The following is a 25674-nucleotide window of genomic DNA, read 5'->3' as shown; positions in this document are numbered from 1 at the left end:
TTACATAAACATAATAAAACATAATGAACATAAAGTTAAGTTTTCCAATATCTACATAGGAATGTTAACAATATATGGCATTGACAGGTATTATTTTACACGCGATTTTGCTACCTGTCGTCATCTTTCTTAACGATCTGCTGAAGACAGGAATGTTTGAGATATGTCTAAATATTAGAAAAAAATATTAACATGCACGGATTTTGAAAAAAAAATCAAATGCGCCAATAATCTCTCCGCATTCAAACTAAAAAGCATTTCTAAAAGTTTTAACTGGTCGCTATTTATCTGTTTCTTTCGTTACATATTATTATTATGAGCCCAATACTTTTTCTGTAACGTAGATAGGAGGTCATATGATTTACCTCTAAATAAATGTCTAAATATTGATTTTTCTTTCGTCATGAAAAAATGCAGACATATCACTGTTAGATACCATCGCATGCGGCCCACTTTCAAATCTTAGCTTTATTTGGCTTTCGCAATTAAACTCAAAAGAGAGCAACAAACGTCATCTCTTAAGTGTTGGGTGTCAGCTTGTGGCTTCGTGTATGAATGCAAGTAAAATATTGAATATTCACAAATAATTATGCAATAATTATTAAGCATACGTTCGAAGAACCAATTGTATATTGACTTCTTTATTGTACACAACCAAAAATGATAATAACACATAACGATTTCATAAATTATAGCTAAATTTGAATTCTGATTACTGCAACACTAATCGAAAACTAAGATGAGGTGTTGTAGGGGCTGATTATTATGATGATAAGGAGGTGAACGCCCACGATCTGGACAATGCTTAATATGTAAATGCGCAAATGCGAAATTGCTTTTTATTGGCCGACATACACGTCAGGGTGACCAATGGGAAATTAGGGTGAAGTCGCTTGTCTTGACACAAACTATTAGAGCAACTGTGGAGGTCGACGTGGAGACGTCTATTAAATCATTCGTTCTTAACGTGACAGGGGTATGGTATGTCGTAAATGGAGAAACGCATACTCCATACGCATACTCCAGGTAAAACAGATACTTATTCTAAATCTGAATCAAGCCGATGACCATACCAGACACAAATGATTCTTGCTCTTCAGACACTTTATTATGATTTGTTTTGTACGTTATGTCATAGTACCTGTATTAACCGAATTGTTGTAAGAACATGAGCTTACAATTTTGTGCTTAATTATTTAAATTGGAAAAATGCATGATTATTTTGTCTTCCGTAATGTACGAACAACGACATTGGAAAGCGAAAAGCCATGTTTTACCAATACTTTGAATGTGCTTTAGATAGTTCCTAATCGAAACTCAACAAATCACTAGGTACATACAACGTTTTACTGTTTTATATCGCATATATATTCACATTTTGAAAAAAAAGGTTACTCTAATTTAAATGGCAATACATAAACCCTTGGATTAATTACAAATGCATTTGATATTGATGCAAATTAACGGAAAAATATGTTTATTGAATTCCAAAAATCAACTCTTACAATTTCTTATTTTGCTGACGAGGTGTTTTTCGATAAAGCCCCTATATAGGAAAAACTGGTCATATGTAACATGAACCTTTCCAAATGACATTTAAATGTCTGCTTAATTGCTTAAACATACAATATGCTTAAATTACATTTATCCACGGTGTGTATAAAGCATTTGATTTTGTGGAAATTGTGGAAATAATAAACAATATGCTCTAAGTTGAAGTCCCAAAATTTTCATGAACAGTTTCACTTCTTAACGTATGAAGGGTCTTGTAGAGTATTCGAAACTTTAGAATAAAGAATTTGTATAACAATTTACGTGGATGAATATCATGAAACGAACCTTACATCTTATATGCAAATTTTCGTATAAATAATTTATGGGGGTTACTGACAGCATTGACTTGACTGAAATACTGTTGAAAACAGCACAACACCTTCGCAAAACTAACACACAAACAAACAATATCTTCGTTTCATATTAATGGTTCATTTTCTTGGAAGCACCTTGTGAGTGGCTTAAACTAATTGTTATTTGTTTCAAAAGATCAGAAACCAAATATTTGTCATTTACTACAATTCTATAACACATTACGTTGTATATTTATTTTATCTAATCTTCCTTTGACAGTATTTAATCTGACAGTATCGTAATCTTTAGAGATTCAATCATACAATCATATATCGTAAAATTGTCAATTTATGATGAAAAGACATTATTTGATTTTTCCTTTAAAATGTAATAGTCAATTGAAATACTTAAAATAAAACTAAAGCGATTGTATGGTTCCATTACAAAAATCCATTAAATTCTTGAATGAATCATGATAAAATACCGCTTAGTACGCTGAATTGAGATAACGTAGCTTACATTGGACTGAAGTGGAAGTATAAACAATTGCTCTGTTACATCAATGATTTATCCGGTTGCTTGGGTCCGATACCCCGCTGTAAATTGTCGGGAATATTGCAACAGGGTGCAGAAGTGTGCAGTCTATGATGTGGTTTTAATGCTACACATTAAGGCTTAAGAACGTTTAATTATATATGACAACACATGAGTAATTTCTTTTAAACAAGGTTTCTGTGTGATTTTATGTACGTAAGAAAGGATCTCATTTTAGGACGATTTTTTTCGTTTCCGATTGGGCATCGATATTGGTAACTTTGTTGGTAGGTTAACTCATGCTAAACCTTTTTAATAAACCATTAATTAGCATTTTCTAAAATGTCATAAGTAGACTTAATAATAACACAAACATTGAACTAAATCCCGTATAACGATATATCAAGATTCATTGAGTGCTATAATTTTATAATTTTAAAAGAACAGCCTCTTTCCATACTCCAAACGTTCAGATGCTTTGACATCGGCATGCTGTGTTTGATTACATATCGCTTGACTATCATAGCTTAATGAGAAGCTCCACATATAAATCTGAAGTCGCGATTCCTATCGATACATGAAGTGCACTAGCCAGAGTTAAACATAATTCAAACTATAGCTTCTGCCTAACACCCCTATAGACCATCTTGAAATAGTTGCAGTGGTTTGGCAATAACATGTACTACAGAAAGACACTACGCCTCATAATGCAGATTTATTGTGCGGTAAGTATAATGAAAATATGTCATATAATCTAGATGCATTTCTTAATTAGCCAGAAATCGGCCAAATAAAATCCAAGATTTGATATAATGTCAAGCAATGTTCACAGACACGGTTATGTCTCACGAAAATCTGTAAATCAGCGTATATTATTACTATAAAATACGTCATAAAGATTTATGAATGGGATTGTGTTTTCAAACGCCCAGTCTGAATCATCAATTATTATCTCTATCTAATTCAACAACAGCAGAAAATAAGTTCAGCATCTTTCCTTCCTCTTTTCGATATAACATTCAATAACAGATGGGTTTTCAGAGATGTTACCTTAATATGTATATAGTTTCCTTATAATGTCATAAAGACAACCAAACATATCTAACCAAGAAGTCTAGACCACCTCGTTTTATATTTGGGTTACATTAGCTCAAATATCGTTAAGATAAGTAAAGCAAACGATTTCTTACTTATGCAATTCTAAACGTGAGTTTCAAAAGCTAATTTACAAACCTATACTTGCATGTCGGAACAACACAAGGCCACACAATACATTAAGCGTGATGGAATGGCATGTTTCAACAGTCTTTACTCCAACACCCCGTGTATGTGACCAATTAACAGCTTACATAATATATATAATATGAGTAAATTTAGGCGGGCTTCTTAAAGCACATTCACGACAATAATAATCGGTAGCCTTTTCTTCTTACACTGTCCATAAAATACACGGACTATTTCAAAATCATACAATAATACCTCAAATACAAAACAATGTCTTACCCCAGATATGAATATCCACAATATGAATGTATGAGACATGTTTTGTCAGTGTATGATAAATGTCCAGAATATATAACGTGTAAACTGCTGTTCAGTTTATTGCACAATAAACCTTAATCACTAAGGCTTCCATAGTTGAACCGATCAGATCACCAGTGCAGAAGCTCTTGTTGCTCCTCGGTGCACACGCGACTTCTGCCAAAACTATCACCTCATATCTTACATTAATATTAATTGTGTTTAGCCATCTACCCTCAGACTGTACAAGTGCGGTACATTTGTCCAACGCACAAACACATCAAGTCACATATACCGTCCATAATTGTTTAACTGTTCATAATCTTCATATGTATAATATATCTAAAAACTAACCCGTGAATTTGCAACATCATTTTAAGTTTTATCAAACTACCATTCCATCAAACTTTAAAAAACGTTAAGGCCATCCCATGGGGCAACATGATGTCAACTACATCTTCCGAGATTATAACATTCTTATCACTTTCCGAGAGGTTTCGCTCCATTAAACATCATAATCATAAGTGAAGTTTCCGCGGATGCCCCGGCAGAACTATTAGCATCCGTGGGAACGCAGCAGAGTAATTCAAGTTGCCTACTGAAATCCAAGTGATTTACAAATATGTTAGAAAAGCGTAACATAATGCGGAAATCAACATAATTACATGAACAATGCGGGACCTTCAAGGCGTTCATGACGGAGCGATCTTAAGTAATTGGTGCATGCAACAACATATGACTTGAATTGAAATCAAATAACCTTCAGTCTAAGTAAAGGATTAACAAAAACGTCATCATTTGATGTAAATTAAGAGAGAAAAAAACAACATAAAGTAATTTAAAATACTCAAGTATTCATGTAAAATATGCAATAACGCAGGGCATGTATTTTATTTTTTAAGTTATCTCATAAAAATAGCAATTCTATTCAGTGCATCAGAATTAAAATCATCCTGATGCTTCCGTTATAGCCGTCGATTTATGCGCGTAATTTTATGCCATATTGCATGCTTGAAAAAAACTCTCAGGAATTTAATGACTATGGTGTAATGATAAAAGCTCATTCAGCTTTGTGAATTTCTCACAGCAGTGCGTCGTTAAAATGAGAAGAACTTATGTGTGCATATGGGGTACCCCTGCAGCCAAATATCTGGATAAGATATGCAGTTTTGAGACTAGTTTCATTCTGATGGATGGTTTTACGTCACACATGGTAAACAAGAATAAAGCGTGGTTAAGTTTCCATTCAGTTGTCGTGATTAACGTTTTTCAACAACAAAAGATTAAATTTGCCAATTTATAAACACTTCACATTAAATGACCATTTAAATATCGGAGCATTGTTCTTATTACGGTGAAATAACGTTTTCTGTATCAGGCTGATCTTTATGTTTAGTCTCAAACTGGAAAAATTGATATAATCGAGAATACATTATGGGACCTTTTTTGAGCATCATTCACAGGATGTGTCTAGTACATGACACATATTCGTCCATCAAAAGCAAAGGACACTTTGCAAGGTCAAATCTGCGTATTTTGTTCTTGTCATAGATCATTTATGTGTAACATGATTTAAATATTACTTGACAAGACCAGGTAATGCTTCTTATTTTACTCGTTCACGTATATCACATTGCAAGGCCACTATTCATAGTTAAATTATGTTTATGCAGTTTCTATACATGTTCAATGTGCACATGCCATATACTGGTCATGCAACGGTACCGATACAGAATTGTTACTATTTTTCTGAAATTGGTGGTATTCTCTTATGGCTTTGTTCAAAGTAGGATCATTGTGAAACCATTATTTCGGGCACTGTTCAGGTTTGCACATACAAGAACAAATAGAAGCTTTCAAGAGGTATTATCAATTTATTAAAGCGTGTTGCTTATAATAATTGTCTTTGTCCCATACATATTGTATTCAGCAATTAAGTAAGACAATATTGTGGAAGGCTTTATTATTTCACTCATTTGTATATTTGTTATTATAGTATAACTTACAATAGAAAATATTCTTGACATAGGAAAGTATCAAGTCTTATCCTTTTGACTAGTTTCACATAAAACAAAACAGCATACCGAACGACTGATAGTTATCAATATTTAATGGCAAATACTCTCTTGTGTTGCCAAAGGAAATCTTCTGCCAACAGTGTTAAGATACCATTAACAGGTATAATCATAAAAATAAAAGCACATATTATCAACATGCCACTCTATAATGATCGCACATTCAACGGTTTATCTCCGGTAAAATTAAATAGTCAATTATTTATTAACTTGAATGTTCACCGAAGATGTATGGTTTTCGTCTCCAGTGCTTTCTTAAAAGAATCAGAATAGAATAACCAGCTGTTTGGCTTATATCGCCTAATTGAGATTAACGTAGGCTTAGAAAGGACCGAACGTGAAATGTAAATAATTGCGCTATATCGCAAGGGTTTATCCTTCTGTTTGAGAGCATTAACTCGTCGATAATATTCGGTAATATTTCAATAAGATACTTACATCTCGATGATACAGTGATAAAGCAAATTGATTGAAACTATCCAGGATCCGAACTTATCTGACATTTCAGGTATGATTCAACGATGATCTCTACCTTTGACGCATTTTAGACATAACGATGTCACAAATAAATTGTTATGTAATGATTATTGTTTATGTTCTATGCATTAAAACTTCTATCTTTTGAAAACATGTTTCGGACTTCATTAACGGTTTCAAACTTCATAAAATATGAATTTTATTGGGACTTGCATTACGCTTTCAGCACACTATTTCAGGATACAGTAAAGGTAGCGCACCTGTAATGGGCACCTATCCAAATATAATATAATCTATTATTTTTTTAATCAGCATCATTTCACTGAACTACATGCAAATTTTGAGGTAGTCTTTCCGTGCTTTTAAACAAACTATACTGATTTTTTCAAAACCACCCCAACACTCGGCTTTTTTACAGTTTTTGTGCATCCCTGGGATATATGAAAGTTCCATAATTCATCCAGATTTCCAAATATAGGCATGCAATTGGTGTGTACAGATGCAGTAAAGGTGTTTAAAGTTTAAACAAGATGAAATAAGTTTACTTTTACAGACATTTATTTTTTTTATAACTCATTATCTATGGAAGAGCGCCATGAAATGTAAGTGGTTTCAGGCAAGTAGAAATTGGTTTGGTTTAAAACAAAGTGTCATAAAATTCAAAATAGTATCATTTTAGTAATATTTTGAACTCAGTTTTTATAGATAAACTATATACAGCAAAAATACCAAGAAACAGACAGATTTACCGTTTACTTTTGAAATAAAAATTCGTATTTTCAAGCGTAAATCACCCAATTTAGCCATTAAGTTGTTATAATTTAAAAAAATGAAGAATGTACATAAAAATTGCAACTTATTCAACAATAAACATAGCTTATATGCCATATTAAATCAAATAACGTTAGAAAAGAAATAAAACGCGTCGCAAAAAAGTATACGTCGTCGGCAGGATTCGAACCTGCGCGGGAATATCCCAAAAGATTTTATAGTCTATCGCCTTAACCACTAGGCTACGGCACCTAATATTAGGCTCTTCAACCTTCGAAGAAATCGCAGGAAATCATTAGGGGTGCGCTACCTTAATAAGTTTTCATTTTCCAACATTTCTTCATTAAAATAAGTGTCTTAATGTTCGTTCCTGCTTCGCCGCGGAAAAAATGTTTGAACATTTAACCTAAATATGTAGGTTCCATCGTCCATCGTGGGCGTTCCCCATTGAAATTTTACAACACAGTTACAAGCGACACACTATCGACTCCAGCTAAGATTCATCTAGCGGGGAATTTCAATCGCATACGTAAATGGTTGAACAAGGCAACACTAATTCAGCGAATCTTATTTTAAAAAAGGTAAAGCATACATGAAGGCATAATAAAATTATTGTTTCTATATATAAAAATTATGCCAATAAGAAAATCATGCGCAAACATTTACTATTAATCTTTATATTTTAAATATGATGGCAAATGGACAGACAACGATCAAGAAGAGTCGTCGTAGGAAGAACGCTGATGACAAGGTGCAAGATGCTGATGATGAGGATGATACATATTATACAACCCGACCTATTGATGCCTCGTAAATACGATACTAATACGTAATGGCCGACATACCAGAAGAGTTTGACCACTGAAACATATAAACGAATGTTAAATATTGCGTTCTCAACATAATTTGGTATGGAATGTCACAAAGATTTTATGTTGTGGAGTTGACCATACTAGACAAAAATAGTCATGCTCTCCAAACAATAAAGTAGTGTTCTGTTCATGTCATGGTCAATGCATAAACTTCTATAAGACAATGAGCTTATGCCAACTGATTTTTCTGTAAATCATTCATGACTGAAGAGTTCTTCATAATGCCCCAGCATTATAGTTGGGAACGCCAGAAGCTCTATTGTACATATACATTGTACACATTAAGTATCTGTAATTGCACATTTTTTAAGCACGTTGTTTTCTATTATAATATTCTTATTTGATACAAAATATTAAACATCAAAGATCACATATTTAGGAATATTTTACGGAAAATGTATTTGTATTTCCTTCAACGGTGTTTTCTAAATGTTTACAGTAATTACATTAAAAAGAAATTCGTATATCGTCAAAACGCCATCGTTTCATGATACCACACTTATTGAATTTGTCTCACGTAGAACTTGAACTTGAATTGAAAAACTTGAATATACACCAATGACTGTGTAATGTTTTCATTACAAAAGTGATTAAATTATTTAACCAATCATTATATACTACAAAGCTTTTCTTTAATTTACATAGAGGTGAACGTCACATGTAAACAAACTCGATATTACTTGACTAGTTTATACATCAGTTAAAATGCGATGACGTAATGTTACAACGGGAAGCTATTGTTCTTGTTCCAAATTGGTCTTTATTCGAGACTTTAGGGCAAGAATTTTGACCATGCAATAATAATTTCTATTAAGTGAGTTTTCTTTGTGATAAGTGTTTACAAAACGGCATCACTTATTCATATTTTAATTAAAACCCATTGACCCTTTAATACATTGTAAGTTTTGTGAATAGCAAAACTAATGAACAACACTGTTTCGGACATAATTATGACAGTGGCGGACAGAGAATGTGCATTCTTTATTTGTATTTCATTTTCGACGACTGTCATATCTAAACCTAATTATGTTGTTAGATACCACGGGAAAATGTCGGAAATGAAATACAGCCTTCTGCTATATGTTTCCTGCTTCACGAAAGTTTACTAGCATTTTCTTTAAGTTTGTTGAGCTAATTAAATAGCAAAAGAATGTATTCGGACAATGTCGATGACCATCAGATGCAGCTGAATACATTTTGTTGCGCTTTTTGTGCAAAGCACTTGGGCTGGTGATTCATGTCGATAAAACAAAATGTGTGTTGTTAGTTTAAAATAAATAACAATATCTGAAAAGTAGTCTTTGAATAATTGAAATACAGATGGCAAAAATTATCAATTGTAGTGTAGACCTTAGTCCATATAAACGGACTCCCAGAGCCTTTGATAATTTTTGCTATGGCGGCTCTGGGAGTCCATATGCACCCCTTCATAAACATGGGTGCAGTTCAGCGCACGGAATCCGTGCGCTGTACTAAACAGACATCGTTCAAGACAAATTGAGGAAAATAATGAATAAACTTCATAAACATGTTAAATTTACCTGAATGGCAACCTACGGATGTTATCCTTTACATGCACCGTATAAAAACACGACAATGTTTCAACACACTTTTCTCGCTGACATTTTTATGTTTAAATTTGAAACAGTGTATTCTGTATCGAATACCACATCGGTATCGACTTTAATAGGCTCCATCACATAACCCGACGTGCAAAATATTGGTGTACTGCGACCTAACCAATATTGGGTCAATTTTCCAATATGGCGGATACAGCGTACGAAAGAAAAACTAAGTCAATAAATAGCAATTATGTCTTGCTTTAATGGTACCATTTGGATGAGTTTGTGGTTTAGACAGGTAAACTTTAATAAGTTCTTACAGTTTCAGTGTTCCTTAACCCTTGCATTGTTGATAACATTTTGCACCCATGGACAAGAGAGAGCGCATTGCAACTCTCAGCATTCCTTTGGGTTATGAAGCTGAGAGTTGAACTATTGCAACTATGTAGACCTATCAATACATATGTTAAACATATTTGACTACCTGGTGTAAGAAATAAATATTAAATACTGTATATCATAATTGCACCGTTAACGACCGTTGTCAATGCACATATACATACATGTGATGCTTCAAGATCATATAAAAAAGAGAACTAAAATAGCCCGTGTGTATTAATAGATAATTCATAGTGATCATTATAGTTAAATCTCAACATATATTATTTCTCTGTTTAATCGTTTGGATAAAGAAAAGAAAGTGTGAAATTCCAAATAATCTTTTTTATGAAGAACCAGAGTTATGTCGTTCATCTAGTTTCACATGATATTACAAAGCATACGCCCAAGGGTTGATATGCTTAACCTTTTGTCGATAAATTATATTTTGTGTTGCTTAAGTGTATCCTCAATGCCCAGCTGTGGTTTTCATATCGCCTAATTGAGAGTAGATTACAGAGGATTGAAGTGGAAATGTAAACTATTGCGCTGTTAATCCAATGATTCATTCGTCTGTTTAAATGCTATAACTCACAGTTAAATGTCGGAAAATGTGCAAGAGGATGCTAACATCTCAATGCTACAGCAAATAAAAGGAAATTCGCCATGTTCTTAGGAGGTTCAAATGTGCATTTGTCGAAAAATCGAATTTATTTCAAACACGATATCCCAAGTAAACATAATTTTAAGGAGCGATGTAATTAATTATTTGTTATGTCAATAAACGTCGTTTATTTGCAAAGAGCTCTTCTGTTTTATCTGTAACAAAACTGTTTTGGACTTTACATCAGTGGCTGACATATTGCCTTGTAACGCAAGCGTTGTGGGTTTATTTTAAATCTTTCAAAATGTATGTAACATGAACTTTATTCGGAAAGACTATTTCAGGATACTGTTAAGTGTTTAATCTTATGTGAACGTTTTCCATACGTCAGATTCCTTGACAGGGGCAACCGCTGTTTGAATAAAACTCTCTTTACCATCGTGTCGCGTTAATCTATACTCCCATAGAGACATTAGCGAATACAAGTGAAAGGCTCTAATAACGACCGCTATCTTCATCTAGCACAAGAGATATGATCTAACATAAACATAATGATATAACGATAAGTTTTCCAATATCTACCTGAATATATCACTGTTTGAGATTATGTCTAAATATATTAGAAAAAATATTTAAATGCACGGAATGTGAAAAAAATAAAAAAAATAGGCCAATAATCTCTCCGCATTCAAACTCAGATAAATGGCATTTCTGACATTTTTAACTGGCCGCTATAAATTTGTGCTTTTCGTGGCATATTATTATGAATCCAACACATTTTCTGTAACGCAGGTAGGAGGTTATATGATTTACGTCTAAATAACTATCTTAATATTCATTTTCCTTTCGTGTTGAGTAAATGCAGACATGTATCACTGTCAGATACCATCGCAGGCGGTCCGCTTTCAAATCTAAGCTTTATTTGGCTTACGACATTAAACTCAAAAGACAAATAATTCTGCAATAATGATTGGGCATACGTTCGCAAAACAAAGGGTATATGAACTACTTTTTTGTACAAAACCAAAAACTGATAATAACAAATAACAAATTCATAAATTATAGCTCAAAAGTATTCATCCACTTTATTTGAAATCTGAATACTGCAACACTCATCGATAACTAAGATCATGTGTAGGAGCTGAGTATTATGATGATAATGAGTTGGACGCCTACGATCAGGACAATGATTAATCTGTAAATGCGAAAAATACTGTTTTTCATTGTCCAACATACCACGTCAGGACGACCTATCGAAAAGGGTGAAGTCGCTTGTCTTGACACAAACTATTAGAGCAGCTGTGGAGGTCGACATGGAGACGCCTATTAAATCATTCGTCCATAACGTGACCGAGGTATGGTATGTCGCAAATGGAGAAACGCATACTCCATACGTTAACTCCAGGTTAAACAGATTTTTAGGCTTATCTGAATCAAGCCGATGACCATACCAGGCACAAATGATTCATGCTCTGCAGACACCTAATTATGATCTGTTTTGTACGTTAAGTCATAGTGTCTGTATTAACCGAGTTGCTGCAAGAACATGAGCTTACAGTTTTGTGCTTAATGATTTAAATGGGACAATTGCATGATTATTGTGCGTCCCGCAATGTCCGAACAACGACATTGGAATGAGAGAAACCATGTTTTACCAATACTATGTATGTGTTTTAAATAGTTTCTATTCGAAACTCAATTAATCACTCGTTACATACAACTTTTTACTGTTTTATGTCGCATGAATATTCACATTTTGAAAATGGTGAAAGGTCGATCTAATTTGAATAGCCCTGATTGAAAAACGTTTGACGCATGAGATTCATGATGTCAACTACATCTTCTGAGATTATAACATTCTTATCACTTTCCGAGAGGTTTTGCTCCATTAAACATCTTAATCATAAGTGAAGTTTCCGCGGATGCTCCGGCAGAACTATTAGCATCCGTGGGAGCGCAACAGAGTAATTCAAGTTGCCTACTGGAATCAAGTGATTTACAAATATGTGAGAAAAGTGTAACATAATGCGGAAATCAACATAATTACATGAACAATGCGGAAACTTCAAAGCGTTAATGACGAAGCGTTCTTTAGTAATTGGTGTATGTATCAACATATAACTTGAATTGAGAACTAATGACCTTCAGTCTACGTAAAGTAAACATCAAAAATTATCATTTGGTGTAAATTAAGAGAGAGAAAACATAAAGTAATAATGGAACATACAAGTTTCATGAAAGTTTCATTAAAAATATTCAATTACGCAGGACACATATTTTATTTTTTAAGTTATCTCATAAAAATAGCAATTTTATTCAGTGCATCAGCATTAAAATCATCCTGATGCTTCCATTATAGCGGTCGATTTATGCGCATACCATATTGCATGCTTGAAATAAACTTTCAAAAATTTAATGACTATGGTGTAATGATAAAAGCTCATTCAGCTTTGTGAACTTCTCACAGCAGCACGTCGTTAAAATGAGAAGCAATTATTAGTGCATACGGGGTACCCCTGCAGCCAAATATCTGGATAAGATATGCAGTTTTGAGACTAGTTTTATTCTGTTGGATGGTTTTGCGTCACATCTGGTGGAAAAGAATAAAGCGTGGTTAAGTTTCCATTCAGTTAGTTGTCATGGTTAACGTTTTTCAACAAAAGAAGATTAAATATGCATATTTATATGCACTTTACATTTAATAACCATTTATATGTCGGATCATTGTTCTTTATTTTTGTGAAATAAAGTTTTCTGTATTAGCATGACTTATATGTTAACTCTCTACTGGCAAAATTAATATAATCGAGAATACACTATGGAACATTTTTGGACCATCACTCATTGATAATAATGACCACATTCACAGGATGTGTCTAGTTTAGAACACATATTCGTTCATCAACAGCAACGGTCACTTTTCAAGGTCGAATGTGCGTATTTTGTACTTGTCCATAATTTATTTATGAGTAACCATTATTTAAATATTACTTGAAGGGAAGTTTCTATACCTTTTAAATGTGTACATACCATATACTGGTCATGCAATGGTACAGATATATATTGTTCTGAAATTGGAGGTATTCTCTTATGGATTTGTTCAAAGTAGGATCATTATGAAACCATTATTTCGGGCACTATTCAGGTTTGCATTTTAAAGGTCACATACACGTACAAATAGAAGCATCCAAGAGATATTATCAATTTATTATAGCGTGTTGCTTATAATAATTATCTTCGTCACGTGTATATTGAATTCGGCAATTAAGTAAGATAATATTGTGGAAGACTTTATTATTTCACTCATTTGTAAATTTGTAAGTATAGTATAACTTTCAATAGAAAATATTATTGGCATAAGGAAGTATCAAGTCTTATCCTTTGGATAGTTTCACATAATATAAAACAGCATACCGAACGACTGATAGTTATCAATATTTAATGGCAAATACTCTCTTGTGTTGCCAACGGAAATCTTCTGCCAACAGTGTTAAGATACCATTAACAGGTATAATCATAAAAAATAAAAGCACATATTATCAACATGCCACTCCATAATGATCGCACATTCAACGGTTTATCTCCGGTAGAATTAAACAGTCAATTATTATTGACTTGAATGTTCGCCGCAGATGTATGGTTTTCGTTACCAGTGCTTTCTTGAATGAATCAATATAGAATAACCAGCTGTTTTGCTTTTATCGCCTAATTGAGAATAACATAGGCTTACAAATGACTGAACGTGAAATGTAAATAATTGCAAGATATCGCAAAGGGTTTATCCTTCTGTTTTAATGCATTAACCCGTCGATTATTTTCGGTAATATTTCAATAAGATACTTACATCTCGATGATACAGTGATAAAGCAAATTGATTGAAATTATTCAGGATCCGAACTTATCTGATCCTTCAGGTAAAACTCAAAGATGATCTCTTCCTTATGCGCATTTTAGACATAACGATCTCATAAATATTTTTTATATAATGAGTATTGTTTATTTTCTATGCATTAAAACTTCTATCCTTTAAAAACATGTTTCGGACTTCATGAAAGTGACCATCTTTCAAACTTCATAAAGTATTAATTTTATTTGGACTTGCATAACGCTATTTCAGGATACAGTTATGGGCCTATTCACGTTTGGGTAAATTGACAAAATCGAAAAAAAGTTGTGTCAGATTCGCAAATTTTCGTTTCAGTTATGATACTTGTGAGAAAACAGTAATACTGAACATTAACCATGCTCTAAAATAGCAATTATATGCATCTTTTGACGATTTAAAAACCTGAAAATTATAAAGCGTTGCAACGCGAAACGAATTAATAATTTGGAGAGTTCTGTTGTTGTCGCTATATTTTGTAAAACTACGAGGATTACTTATATAGAGTATTAAAGACATTTGTCATTGTATCTGGAAGGATAGCCGAGTGGTCTAGGTCGTAGACTTTTTACTCCAGGACTCCAGGGGTCAGTGGTTTGCGCCCTGCTGAGGTTAACTTTTTTCTTTCTTTTTTCTATTTTATTCTTGACTTTTTACGGTAGCTTTTAAGATACAATGTTCACATTTATCAATATAAAGCATTTAATAACAAACTTCAAAACATGCCAAAATCTGTGAAAAGGCCCCTTTAATAGGTTTTCATGTTCCAACATTGTTTCTTCTTTCAAATAAGTGCCTTAATGTTCTTTCCTGCTTTGTCGCGGAAAAATGTTTGGACATTTAACCTGAACATGTAACATCGTGGGCGTTTCCCATTGAAATTTAAACTTATTTAATTAGATTTAAACACACAGTTACACGCGGCGCACTTTATCGAGTCAAGCTTAGCTTCATCTAGCAGAAAGTTTCAACACTTATTCAGCGAATCTTATTTTAAAGAAGGTAAAAAATCCATAAGAAAAAGGATTGTTTTTATATATTAAATATTGCAATAAATAATGCATGCGCAAAACATCTATTACATTTCAAATATGACGGTAATTATATACAGACGACGATAAAGAGGAGTCGTCGTAGGAAAGAACGCTGATGACAAGGTGCAAGATGCTGATGATGATAAATATTTTGCGACCCGACTTACTATGCCTCGTAAATACGATAGCTTATGGCCGACATACTAGAAAAGTTTGACCACTGAAACATATTAACGCAAGTCAAATATTGCATAAATATGGTATGGAATGTCACAAAGATGTGGAGTTGACCATACTAAACTAGTCATACTCTCCAAACAATACAGTGCTGTTCTGTAAATGTCGTGGTGAATGCATAAACTTCTGTAAGAATATGAGTTTATGCATACTGATTTTTCTGTAAATCATTCATGACTGAAGAGTTCTTCATAATGCCCCAGCATTATGATTGGGAACGTCAGAAGCTCTATTTTACATATACATTGAACAAATTAACTATTTCTTATTGCACATTCTTCATAAGCACATCGTTTTTTATTAAAATATTATTATTTGATTCAAAATATTTAACATCAAATATCATACATTAAGTAAAATTTTATGGACTATTTCTTTTTCATTTCCTTCAACGGTATTCTCTTTATGTTTTCAGCAATAATAGTAATAAAAAGAAATACGTATATCGTCAAAACGCCATCGTTTCAGGATAACACATCAATTGACTTTGTCTCATGAAGAACTTGAATTGAAATACTTGAATATACACCAATCACTGTGTAATGTTTTCGTTACAAAAGTGATTAAATTCTTGATCTAATCATTATATACTACCAAGCTGTACTTTAATTTACAACAAATACAAGCGATATTACTTGACTGGTTTATACATCAGTTTAAATGCGATGACGTTATGTTACAACGGGAAGCTATTGTTGTTGTTCCAAATTGGTCTTTATTCGAGACTTTAGGGTAAGAATGTTGACCATGCAAGAATAATTTCTATTAAGTGAGTTTTCTTTGTGATTCGTGTACACGAAACGACATCACTTATTTCTATTTAAATTAAAACCCATTGACCCTTCAATATATTGGAAGTTTGGTGAATAGTAAAACTAATGAACAATACTATTTCGGACATAATTATGACAGTGGCGGACAGAGAAAGTACATTCATAATTTGTATTTCATTTTCGAAGACTGTCATAATTAAACCTAATCGTGTTGTTAGATACCATGGGAAAGTGTCGGAAATGAAATACAGCCTTCTGCTAAATGTTCCCTGATTCACAAAGTTTACTATCATGTTATTTAAGTTCAGTTTCAGATGCCCTCACAGTGGCACGCTCTGTTTGATTATCCTTGTCTTTGTTATCGTCCGCTCTATCACTAGCTTGATTTGTGGCTCCATGTATACGTATTTCACATTGCTATATTCATCTTTTAGCACTATCCAGAATGAAATGTGATTAAAATTGATACATCACTGAAAGCGATTAATTCCGGCACATGCCTTTCTGATACAGGTTTAGCACTCCCAGAATGACTTACATCGTGTACCATTCATTACTACATTTGGATACAAATTGTGTTATGTTTTTAAAAGAAATATAATATATGAGAAGTAGTTCGAAGGACAAGAAATGCAAACGTCCAAACAAAACAACATGTCGACTACTGTATAATCCTACAACATATTTTGTGGTGAATAACGACATCAAGAACGAATATCGTTTTGAGTATCTGTCTAAGATGCTAGAAATGTATGGAATTAAAATATGGTTATTTTTACAGTGTATTACTAGATCTTTATGAAACCAATATAGATTATGTAAGCTATGCATGCATTAATATGATATACGTCCAAAATGTATAATTATAATATGTATTTGTTTTTTGGAAAATCTAGGACACTATCAATTTCCATCGCGGAGAGTCCGCATAGAGGTTTTGTGTGTTTTGTATGGCTTGGCTTACAAACTGTTTTCTTATTTAAAAGTAGGTCAATGAGCTCTACGTTTTAGTCATCACCGCTAAGAGCCTGCGAGAAGAAGTTGATTATTTAGACGTTCAAATCAAACCCGCGACTTTTATAGGATATATTCGAACGAACCAAACACTAACCAGATATGTTTTAAAATAAGAACACAAACTATTGGTAAACTTGATGGCAAAATACGCTTCAGCCTGGATCAGAATGAGGTATGTTTTGTTGTTGAAGTTGATTCTGTTGCTGTAGATTTAGTGATTAAAAAACACAGTCTTAGGAAAGCGTTGCTGTCCAAACGCTAATCAACAACAGCTGGTGTTAAGTTCAATGCCCGCCTTTTCATCGTTTCGATATAAAATTTAATTACATAATTATTTGAATCTAACTTCCCTGTGTAATATGTGTCCTCGAATGTCTTGTACCATTCAACCCGTAAATATAAACATTTTTTTCACCAAGAAGTCTTTGAGCAATGTGTTTATAATGTGGGTGGAATTAGCTCACATTTCGACTTTGGTAAAAAATATACCATTACGTACGCGTTTGTGCCTGTTTAATATTTGTGAAATACAGAAATCTATTGAAAACTTTGTTGTCTAAATTTCATAATCGTTTGTCCACGTGTATAATATTAACTTTATGTGAAAGTTAAACAATTAAACAAACAACTTAGGGTGTACATTGTTTTCAAAATATTCATTCGATATAATACAATTTGATAAGGAATGTGTTTTACGTTTGAATATATCTCCGCAAAGTTACATAGACATTCAATATAGTACACTCGTACATCAATATTATCTAGATGCTACCATTATGCAAGCATAAGAATTCACTATATTGTTGTTTTTTTGCAAATTTGCATTCTTAAAATTTGTATAGCTCGCTGGAATGTTAATAACTAAGGTGTATTGATAATAGCCCATGCAGCTTTATAAACTTCGCACAGTAGCATGTCGTTAAAATGAGAAGAAATGTGTGTACATAAGTATTATCAATGCCGCAAAATATCTCGATAAGAGATGCAGTTTTAAGAATACCCGGTAGGTCATTCCGAAGAATAACTATTTCATTTCAAACGCTGGTATTTCGTCATACTTGTGTACATGTGTTGAAGGATAGAGAATGGTCATGTATTCAATCGCTGACTGGTTTCATGCATTTCAAGCAAAGGAAGTTCACACTGTTTTAAAGTTTTTCTATACCGTATCTACCTTTTATTTCGGCATCCATATAATTATATCAAAAATTTGAAATAATATTTAAATTATCTAGATTTGATGGAATATCATAAACTCACACAAATAACATTAAAATCAATCATTATATATATATATATATATATATATATATATATATATATATATATATATATATATATATATATATATATATATATATATATATATATATATATATATATATATATATATATATATATATATATATATATATAATCACAATGATAGCACAATAATCTAGGTCGAAAGTAAAAGCATCTCCACGGTCATGTTAGGCAATAAAATATTCGTATTGCTCATTTCACGTCATCTTCATATAGTATGTGCCAATTAATAAAAAAAGATATTTGACATTGGCTAGATTAATCACAGTCATGTGGTCGTTAAGATTTTTAAAATATCCAATTACCCGGATAGCATTTTTATCATTTTTATATTTATGTGTTAACCGGCGTTATGATGATTTGATGGTAAAATCATGCAAACCATTTTCATCCGCATTTTGAGTCTAACATCTCAAAACCTTATGTATAAAATTAACATATTGTACTTATTTTAGTGAAATGTATGACTTTGGTTTTCATGTTGAAATAAATCAGACGAAATCTAAGTTGCCTGAACTTGTTATTGTAACGAAATCACGTGACAGAGTGCATACTGATGGATAGCTTAATATAATGATAATGATATGAAAGAAAATAGTTCGTACAAGAAAAATACAAATGGGTTTACTTATGCTTTATCAACTTACTATTTCTTCACCAAACCAAAGATGCGTTTTGGAGCAATTATAATGGACACAATCCATGTAAGGTAACGGACTAAGACGTTCGTATGTGCTTGACCGGCAACACCCTACAAGTAAGTGACATAAACATTTACAACCCAGCTTTAAATATGTCCATTTAAAAGATGTGATAAACCAGATATGCATATGCATCTGTCTATGTAATGAAAGTAAGTTTGTGAAATAAAACTATAGAACTGTTATGCCACTGAGTAATGTTGAGTAATTTGAATGTAGGATAAAATAACTCGAAGATCATAATTGAAACAGATCAATCCAACCATCTGTTGTTTTTTATGGTTGGACTGTATATTGTTCACATACGTCCTTGTTATACAAAAAGGTGTCTAAATTGATAAATACTATTTTAATTATCCAAAATAGACCAATGTCCAGGGCCAGTATTCACCAACCGATTCTTAGACTTAAGAATAAAGAATAGACTTAGAACCAAGAAAAATGTGTTCAGTGTTTGAATATATACAGGTCTCCACTGGTGATTATGCCATTAACAAAATGTTCTATATGAAGAATGATATAGATAGAGATGTTTACTGCAGAGTTTGACTCAAAATAAAAAAAAAATCGTGAACTTTCTACTTTAAAGAATTTTCAAAATGTTTAGTGTGATGTTTCAATAAAGAACTGACATAAAAAAGAAAGGTGCAAGTATTACAAAGCAATTGGTGTTGGTGCTATAGGAAACGGTCATATGAACAGAACATAACAGAACAGACATTTTATTTAGACTTATACACAAGTACATCGTCTTAATACATACAGTATAAAAGTAAATATGTCACGTTTTCATTACATTTAAGTTGAAAACAAATATTTAAAAAAAATATGCACTAACCGTATCCCTAGACCCTCCTTCGTGTTCGCACAGTCTATCCCAGAGCTATACTGTCCGTTATCACCGCTATACCACGTGACTTTGTGACGGAAAGGGCAACTCCTGGCAAGACCACGCGATTGCATAGGCAGGCCTTTAGCTAAGCTAGTCGTATATGGCTTAGGATACATTTTCGCATGAGTTGGCTCATACGGTCTTAATCCATTTATGCCTAGCGTCTAGAAAAAAGGCCTTGGCAAACAGCGTAGACCCAGATGAGACGCCACATGATGCGGCGTCTCATCAGGGTCTGCGTTGTTTGCTATTAAAGGAATTTCTGTAAGAAATATTCTATATTTTAGAAATAAATATACTAGACACTTCTAATTTTGGAAATAAATTGATCCAATTTAGAAGGATGGGAGAGTCCACTAGGCATAAATGGGTTAAATGCAATCTAACCATTTCTATGCGCGACCGTAAATTTGAGAAATGGCGTGTGTGTTTTTTTCGAAGGCTTATTATGTAATTTATAACATGTCGTTAATGCATTTGTGTTGATATTTTCGTGTGTTATTCAGATGTGTAGCATTTTGTTCTTATTGCTAGTTTTGGTGCGGCTCACTATTGTATGTACTTGTAAAACCTATAATCAGTCAAAGGTGTGAATTATTTGCACACCTTTAGGCTTTACTCAAGAGAATTCCAATACTAAAAACATTTTAGTAACAGTGAATCAGGAATATGTCAAAAGGGATTTACAATCAATTTAAGTCCCGAATAAAAAATATATCGAAAGCTTCTGCATGAACAGCTTGTTTACATCATAAAAATAGCAAACTAAGTTCTTGCGAAAAATGGTTGTCGTAAGTGCCATTTCATGAGTGTTACACATGTTATGTTGTTAAAAGGGCCTTTTCACAGATTTTGGCATGTTTTGAAGTTTGTCATTAAATGCTTTATATTGATAAATGTTAACATTGGATATAAAAAGCTCTAGTAAAAAATCAAGAATAAAAGGAAAAAGTGTAACCCTCAGCAGGGCTCGAACCACTGTCCCCTGGAGTCAGGGGCCCGTCTTATCAAACATCGTACGACATTTTCACCTTACGATGCAATTTTCGAAGCGCCATATATATCATGTAACCGTCACTTTTATAATTACTTTTGTTGAACATTTCCATTAATTTCCAAAGTAGCTGTCAACTGTCCATTATATTTGAAACAAACAGATCATAATCACTTATATTTTAAAATTACAAAATTCAATCGTAAGTTAACATTTTCGTACGATCATTGATAAGACGGACCCCAAGTCTCCCATTCAGACCACTCGGCCATCCTTCCGGATACAATGACAGGTGTATTTTATACTTCATATAACCAATCCTCGTAGTTACACAAAATGTAACGACAACAACAGAACTCTCCAAATTGTCAATTCGTTTCGCGTTGCAACGCTTTTTCATTTTCGGGTTTTTAAATCGTCAAAGATGTATACAATGGTTATTTTAGAGCATGGTAAATGTTCAGTATTACTGTTTCCTCACAAATATCATAACTAAAACGAAAATTTGCGATTCTGAAACAACTTTTTTCAATTTTGTCAATTAACCCAAACGTGAAAAGGCCCCTTTTGGAAGAACGTTCGTGTGCCTATAGCCTGCACTGCAGCTAACACAAATCCCTACTACGTTGAAGCTGTTATGAATATAGGAATTCACATTATTTTATTGCATAATGCACACAACTTTTTTTATAAATTATACATTATCAAATAAATATCACGCACCTAAATTACCTGAGCTTCAGAGTTCCTGACATGTTTTATAAATCAAACCAAGAGGTGTTCATCAAAAGGAAGTGTAAACAGAGATTGATAAAATAATATACCCGCTTCTTTTAACTTTTCTAGATTCGATTATTTAATGTCAAAATTATTGAAACAGATATGTGTATGTACATAATGCGTTTTGAATGTCATCTGTCAACCAGCAATTATCACAGCCTAAGTCAATATTTAACAAAAATACATATCAGTGTGAAGATTAGATTTGAAGGTTCTACACACTTTAAAAAAAATAAATTGAACCGGAGCAAAGAAACCGATGATAGACGATACAATTCATAAGCGATTTAAGAAAGTATTAACCCATTTATGCCTAGTGGACTCTCCCATCCTTCCAAATTGGATCAATTTATTTCCAACATTAGGGATGTCTAGTATATATTTATTTATATATTTAGAATATTTCTTACAGAAAATCCATTATGCAAACAGCGCAGACCCAGATGAGACGCCGCATCATGGGGCGTCTCATCTGGGTCTACGCTGTTTGCCAAGGCCTTTTTTCTAGACGCTAGGCATAAATGGGTTAATATGAGCGCTGTTAATGTATTTATATTAATATGTATAAATGACTTCATTTATTGAGACAGATAATTTTCAGTTAACGATATATAACATGGATATTAAGGATGTAACATATTTTATTAATTAGTTGCATAGTTACATATTTGTAACACTTTTAGACTTAAGGTCATTCCGATACATCGTAAGTGTACTCACAGGTTAATGTTTACATCGTAAGTATTAGTATACGCACATGCTTATGTTTACATCGTAAGTAAATTCACATGTACGTATACAAGCGGCTTCAGACGTTCACATAAAACACTAATCTCATATTAATTAACGTTATTCTAACGTTCTTTCGTATTCATGTATTCGTATTTAACGCAATTTTACTATGTATGTTTGTCTTTGTTATATACCAAGGGATGCCACTGCGTTAAATTTCTGTATCTTTCATAGCACAATAGTACCAACTAACCTACGTTTTTGCCACATAAAAGTCTATCCTGTCCGATTGTTCTTCAATCACAATTCAAGTCCAGGGATCACATTCAAACAAATGAAACATTTTGACGTGTAACTCATTCTGGGCCATGACCTTTATGACAAATAAAAGTTCGTTTAACTCTGTTTGATTTTACTTTGTAAACCAGTTCATGATAAATAGAGAAAAACATAGTTTTGTCCTATCGTTTAGTAATATAAAAGGTGAGAAAAAATATCATGCCCAGTCGTATATTAAAAAACCAAATTTAAGATACCTGTTGTTTTTTTTGTTTTCTGTTTAACATACCTCAATGCCACTATTGTTTTATATATATAAATATAATCGCTATGATTCTCCATTTTGCGGATATAGCAATGCTGTATGATTGTTTACTTGTTAATCCAGACGAAATTGTCAGATCGGAATGAAATTAGATCGATAAAATAACATCGTATATATACTATACATGCATAATAAAAATAGCGCATGTTTGTAACTTAATCTTTCCAAACATATTTCATGCAAGTAAGTTATTAAAATAATGTGCGTAGCATTAATGCTCTTAATGATACTTCGTTAACTATTGGATCTTGGTCATCCTGTATGATATTTTGTTTAAAGATATTTGCTTCAGTATTATTTTCTGTATAAGTTAACTTTCTTTTTTAAATATTACGTGAATGTTTAATATGCATGTATGTTAAAGCAAATATGCAAATAAACTATACATTTAATTGAAGATATAACAATACAAACTCAAATGTATGTATCATGAATATGCATATATAAAACTCATTTATAGAGTGTTCTTACCTGAGAAATGATACACACAGCTATAGTTCTAACATGCATTGTGGTTTCCTATTTCAGCTTTCCTCTACAAGCAACAATATATGCATTTTTGGGAGCATCAAATCCAATAAGGATAAGTATACATCTTTCCCGGTGTTAAACTGTTCATGTACACTACTATTCACGCAGTTCACAGTTTTAGTAAATCTTGTATTTTGCATCCAAAATAGATAGTTCATCTAGCATATGTAAATTCACCGAATAGGAAAAAGAACATTTAAAAAACGCATTATTGGAATATAATGATGTTTAATATTTTTCGTCATAGCATCCAAGTTGTTTTAACTTATTTTAACTCAATATCAAATATACGGTGCTTTAATAAGAGCCATAATCCGAATTCTTAACATCTCAAAGTCTGCACATATCAACACAATGTTAACTGACACTGGTTAAGACTGCGCTCGTCTACTGCAAGTGAAATGGGATATATCTGTAACAACCGAAAGATGTATACGATTTAAAGGTGCGTTTCACATTTAAACTCAAGTAGTTTTACGTACTAGTACGCTGCGAGACCTGTGTCACAGCAACCGCCAGTTCAAGCTTTAACCCATTTATGCCTAACGTCTAGAAAAAAGGCAATGGCAAATAGCGTAGACCAAGATGAGACGCCGCATGATGCGGCGTCTCATCAGGGTATACGCTGTTTGCTTAAAGAAGTTCTGTAAGAAATATAATATGTAAAGAAATAAATATACTGGACATCCATAATTTTGGAAATAAATTGATCCAATTCAGAAGGATGGGAGAGTCCACTAGGCATAAATGGGTTAAGAGAAAATCTCGCGCGTGTTTGTAAAATATTCACGATTTTTTTTAAATATTATCTCTTAGAAAAGATACAACATCATCAGCAGGCAACGATTATTTTAACGCGCGAGGTTCTTTCGTAAATTACTTAACACATTTATGCCTAGTGCACTCTCCCATCTTTCTTAATTGGATCAATTTGTTTCCAAAATTAGGGATGTCTAGTATATTTTTTTCTATATTTCGAATATTTCTTACAGAAATTCCTTTTAGCAAACAGCGCAGACCCTGATGAGATGCCGCATCATGTGGCTTCTCATCTGGGTCTACGCTGTTTTCCAAGGCCTTTTTTCTAGACGCTATGCATACATGGGTTAAGTAAAGGTCTTTGACACACTTCGCCGGCACTTTTTACTTACATAAAATAGTACATGCCTCGTGATTTAAATTATCTTCACGTTATTAAAGGGGCCTTTTCAAAGAGTTTGGCATGTATTGAAGTTTGTCATTGAATGGTTTATATTGATAAATGTTAACATTGGATCAAAAATGCTCCAGTAAAAAAACTAGAATAAAATTAAAGAAAAATAAAGTAACCCTCAACTTGGCTCGAACCACTGACCCCTGGAGTAAAAGTCTATCGCTTAGACCACTCGGCCATCCGTGCTCATAATATGAGTGACGTATTTTCCTCACAAATATCATAACTATAACGAAAATTTGCGAATCTGAACAAAAAGTTTTTTAATTTTGTCAATTTACCAAAACGTGAAAATGCCCCTTTAATGTAAATTAACCATGTTAATGTCTAATCTGT

The 25674-nt window shown here is 32.9% G+C and overlaps 1 protein-coding gene across 1 annotated transcript in view; it reads right to left on the bottom strand.

Annotated features, from left to right (window-relative positions):
* LOC127879461 (ADAMTS-like protein 1) overlaps positions 1 to 24505 on the bottom strand; it is a 69499-nt gene extending 44994 nt beyond the window's left edge. Inside the window, exon 1 of the mRNA XM_052426312.1 lies at positions 24066 to 24505. Coding sequence (XP_052282272.1) covers positions 24066 to 24104 — 39 coding nt within the window. The 5' untranslated portion in view covers positions 24105 to 24505. The remainder of the gene's footprint in view (positions 1 to 24065) is intronic.
* Between the last annotated feature and the right edge of the window lie 1169 nt (positions 24506 to 25674).

Source organism: Dreissena polymorpha, chromosome 4 (assembly GCF_020536995.1).
Source record: "Dreissena polymorpha isolate Duluth1 chromosome 4, UMN_Dpol_1.0, whole genome shotgun sequence".
Lineage (NCBI taxonomy): Eukaryota > Metazoa > Mollusca > Bivalvia > Myida > Dreissenidae > Dreissena > Dreissena polymorpha.
This window is presented reverse-complemented; position numbering and strand designations above follow the sequence as displayed.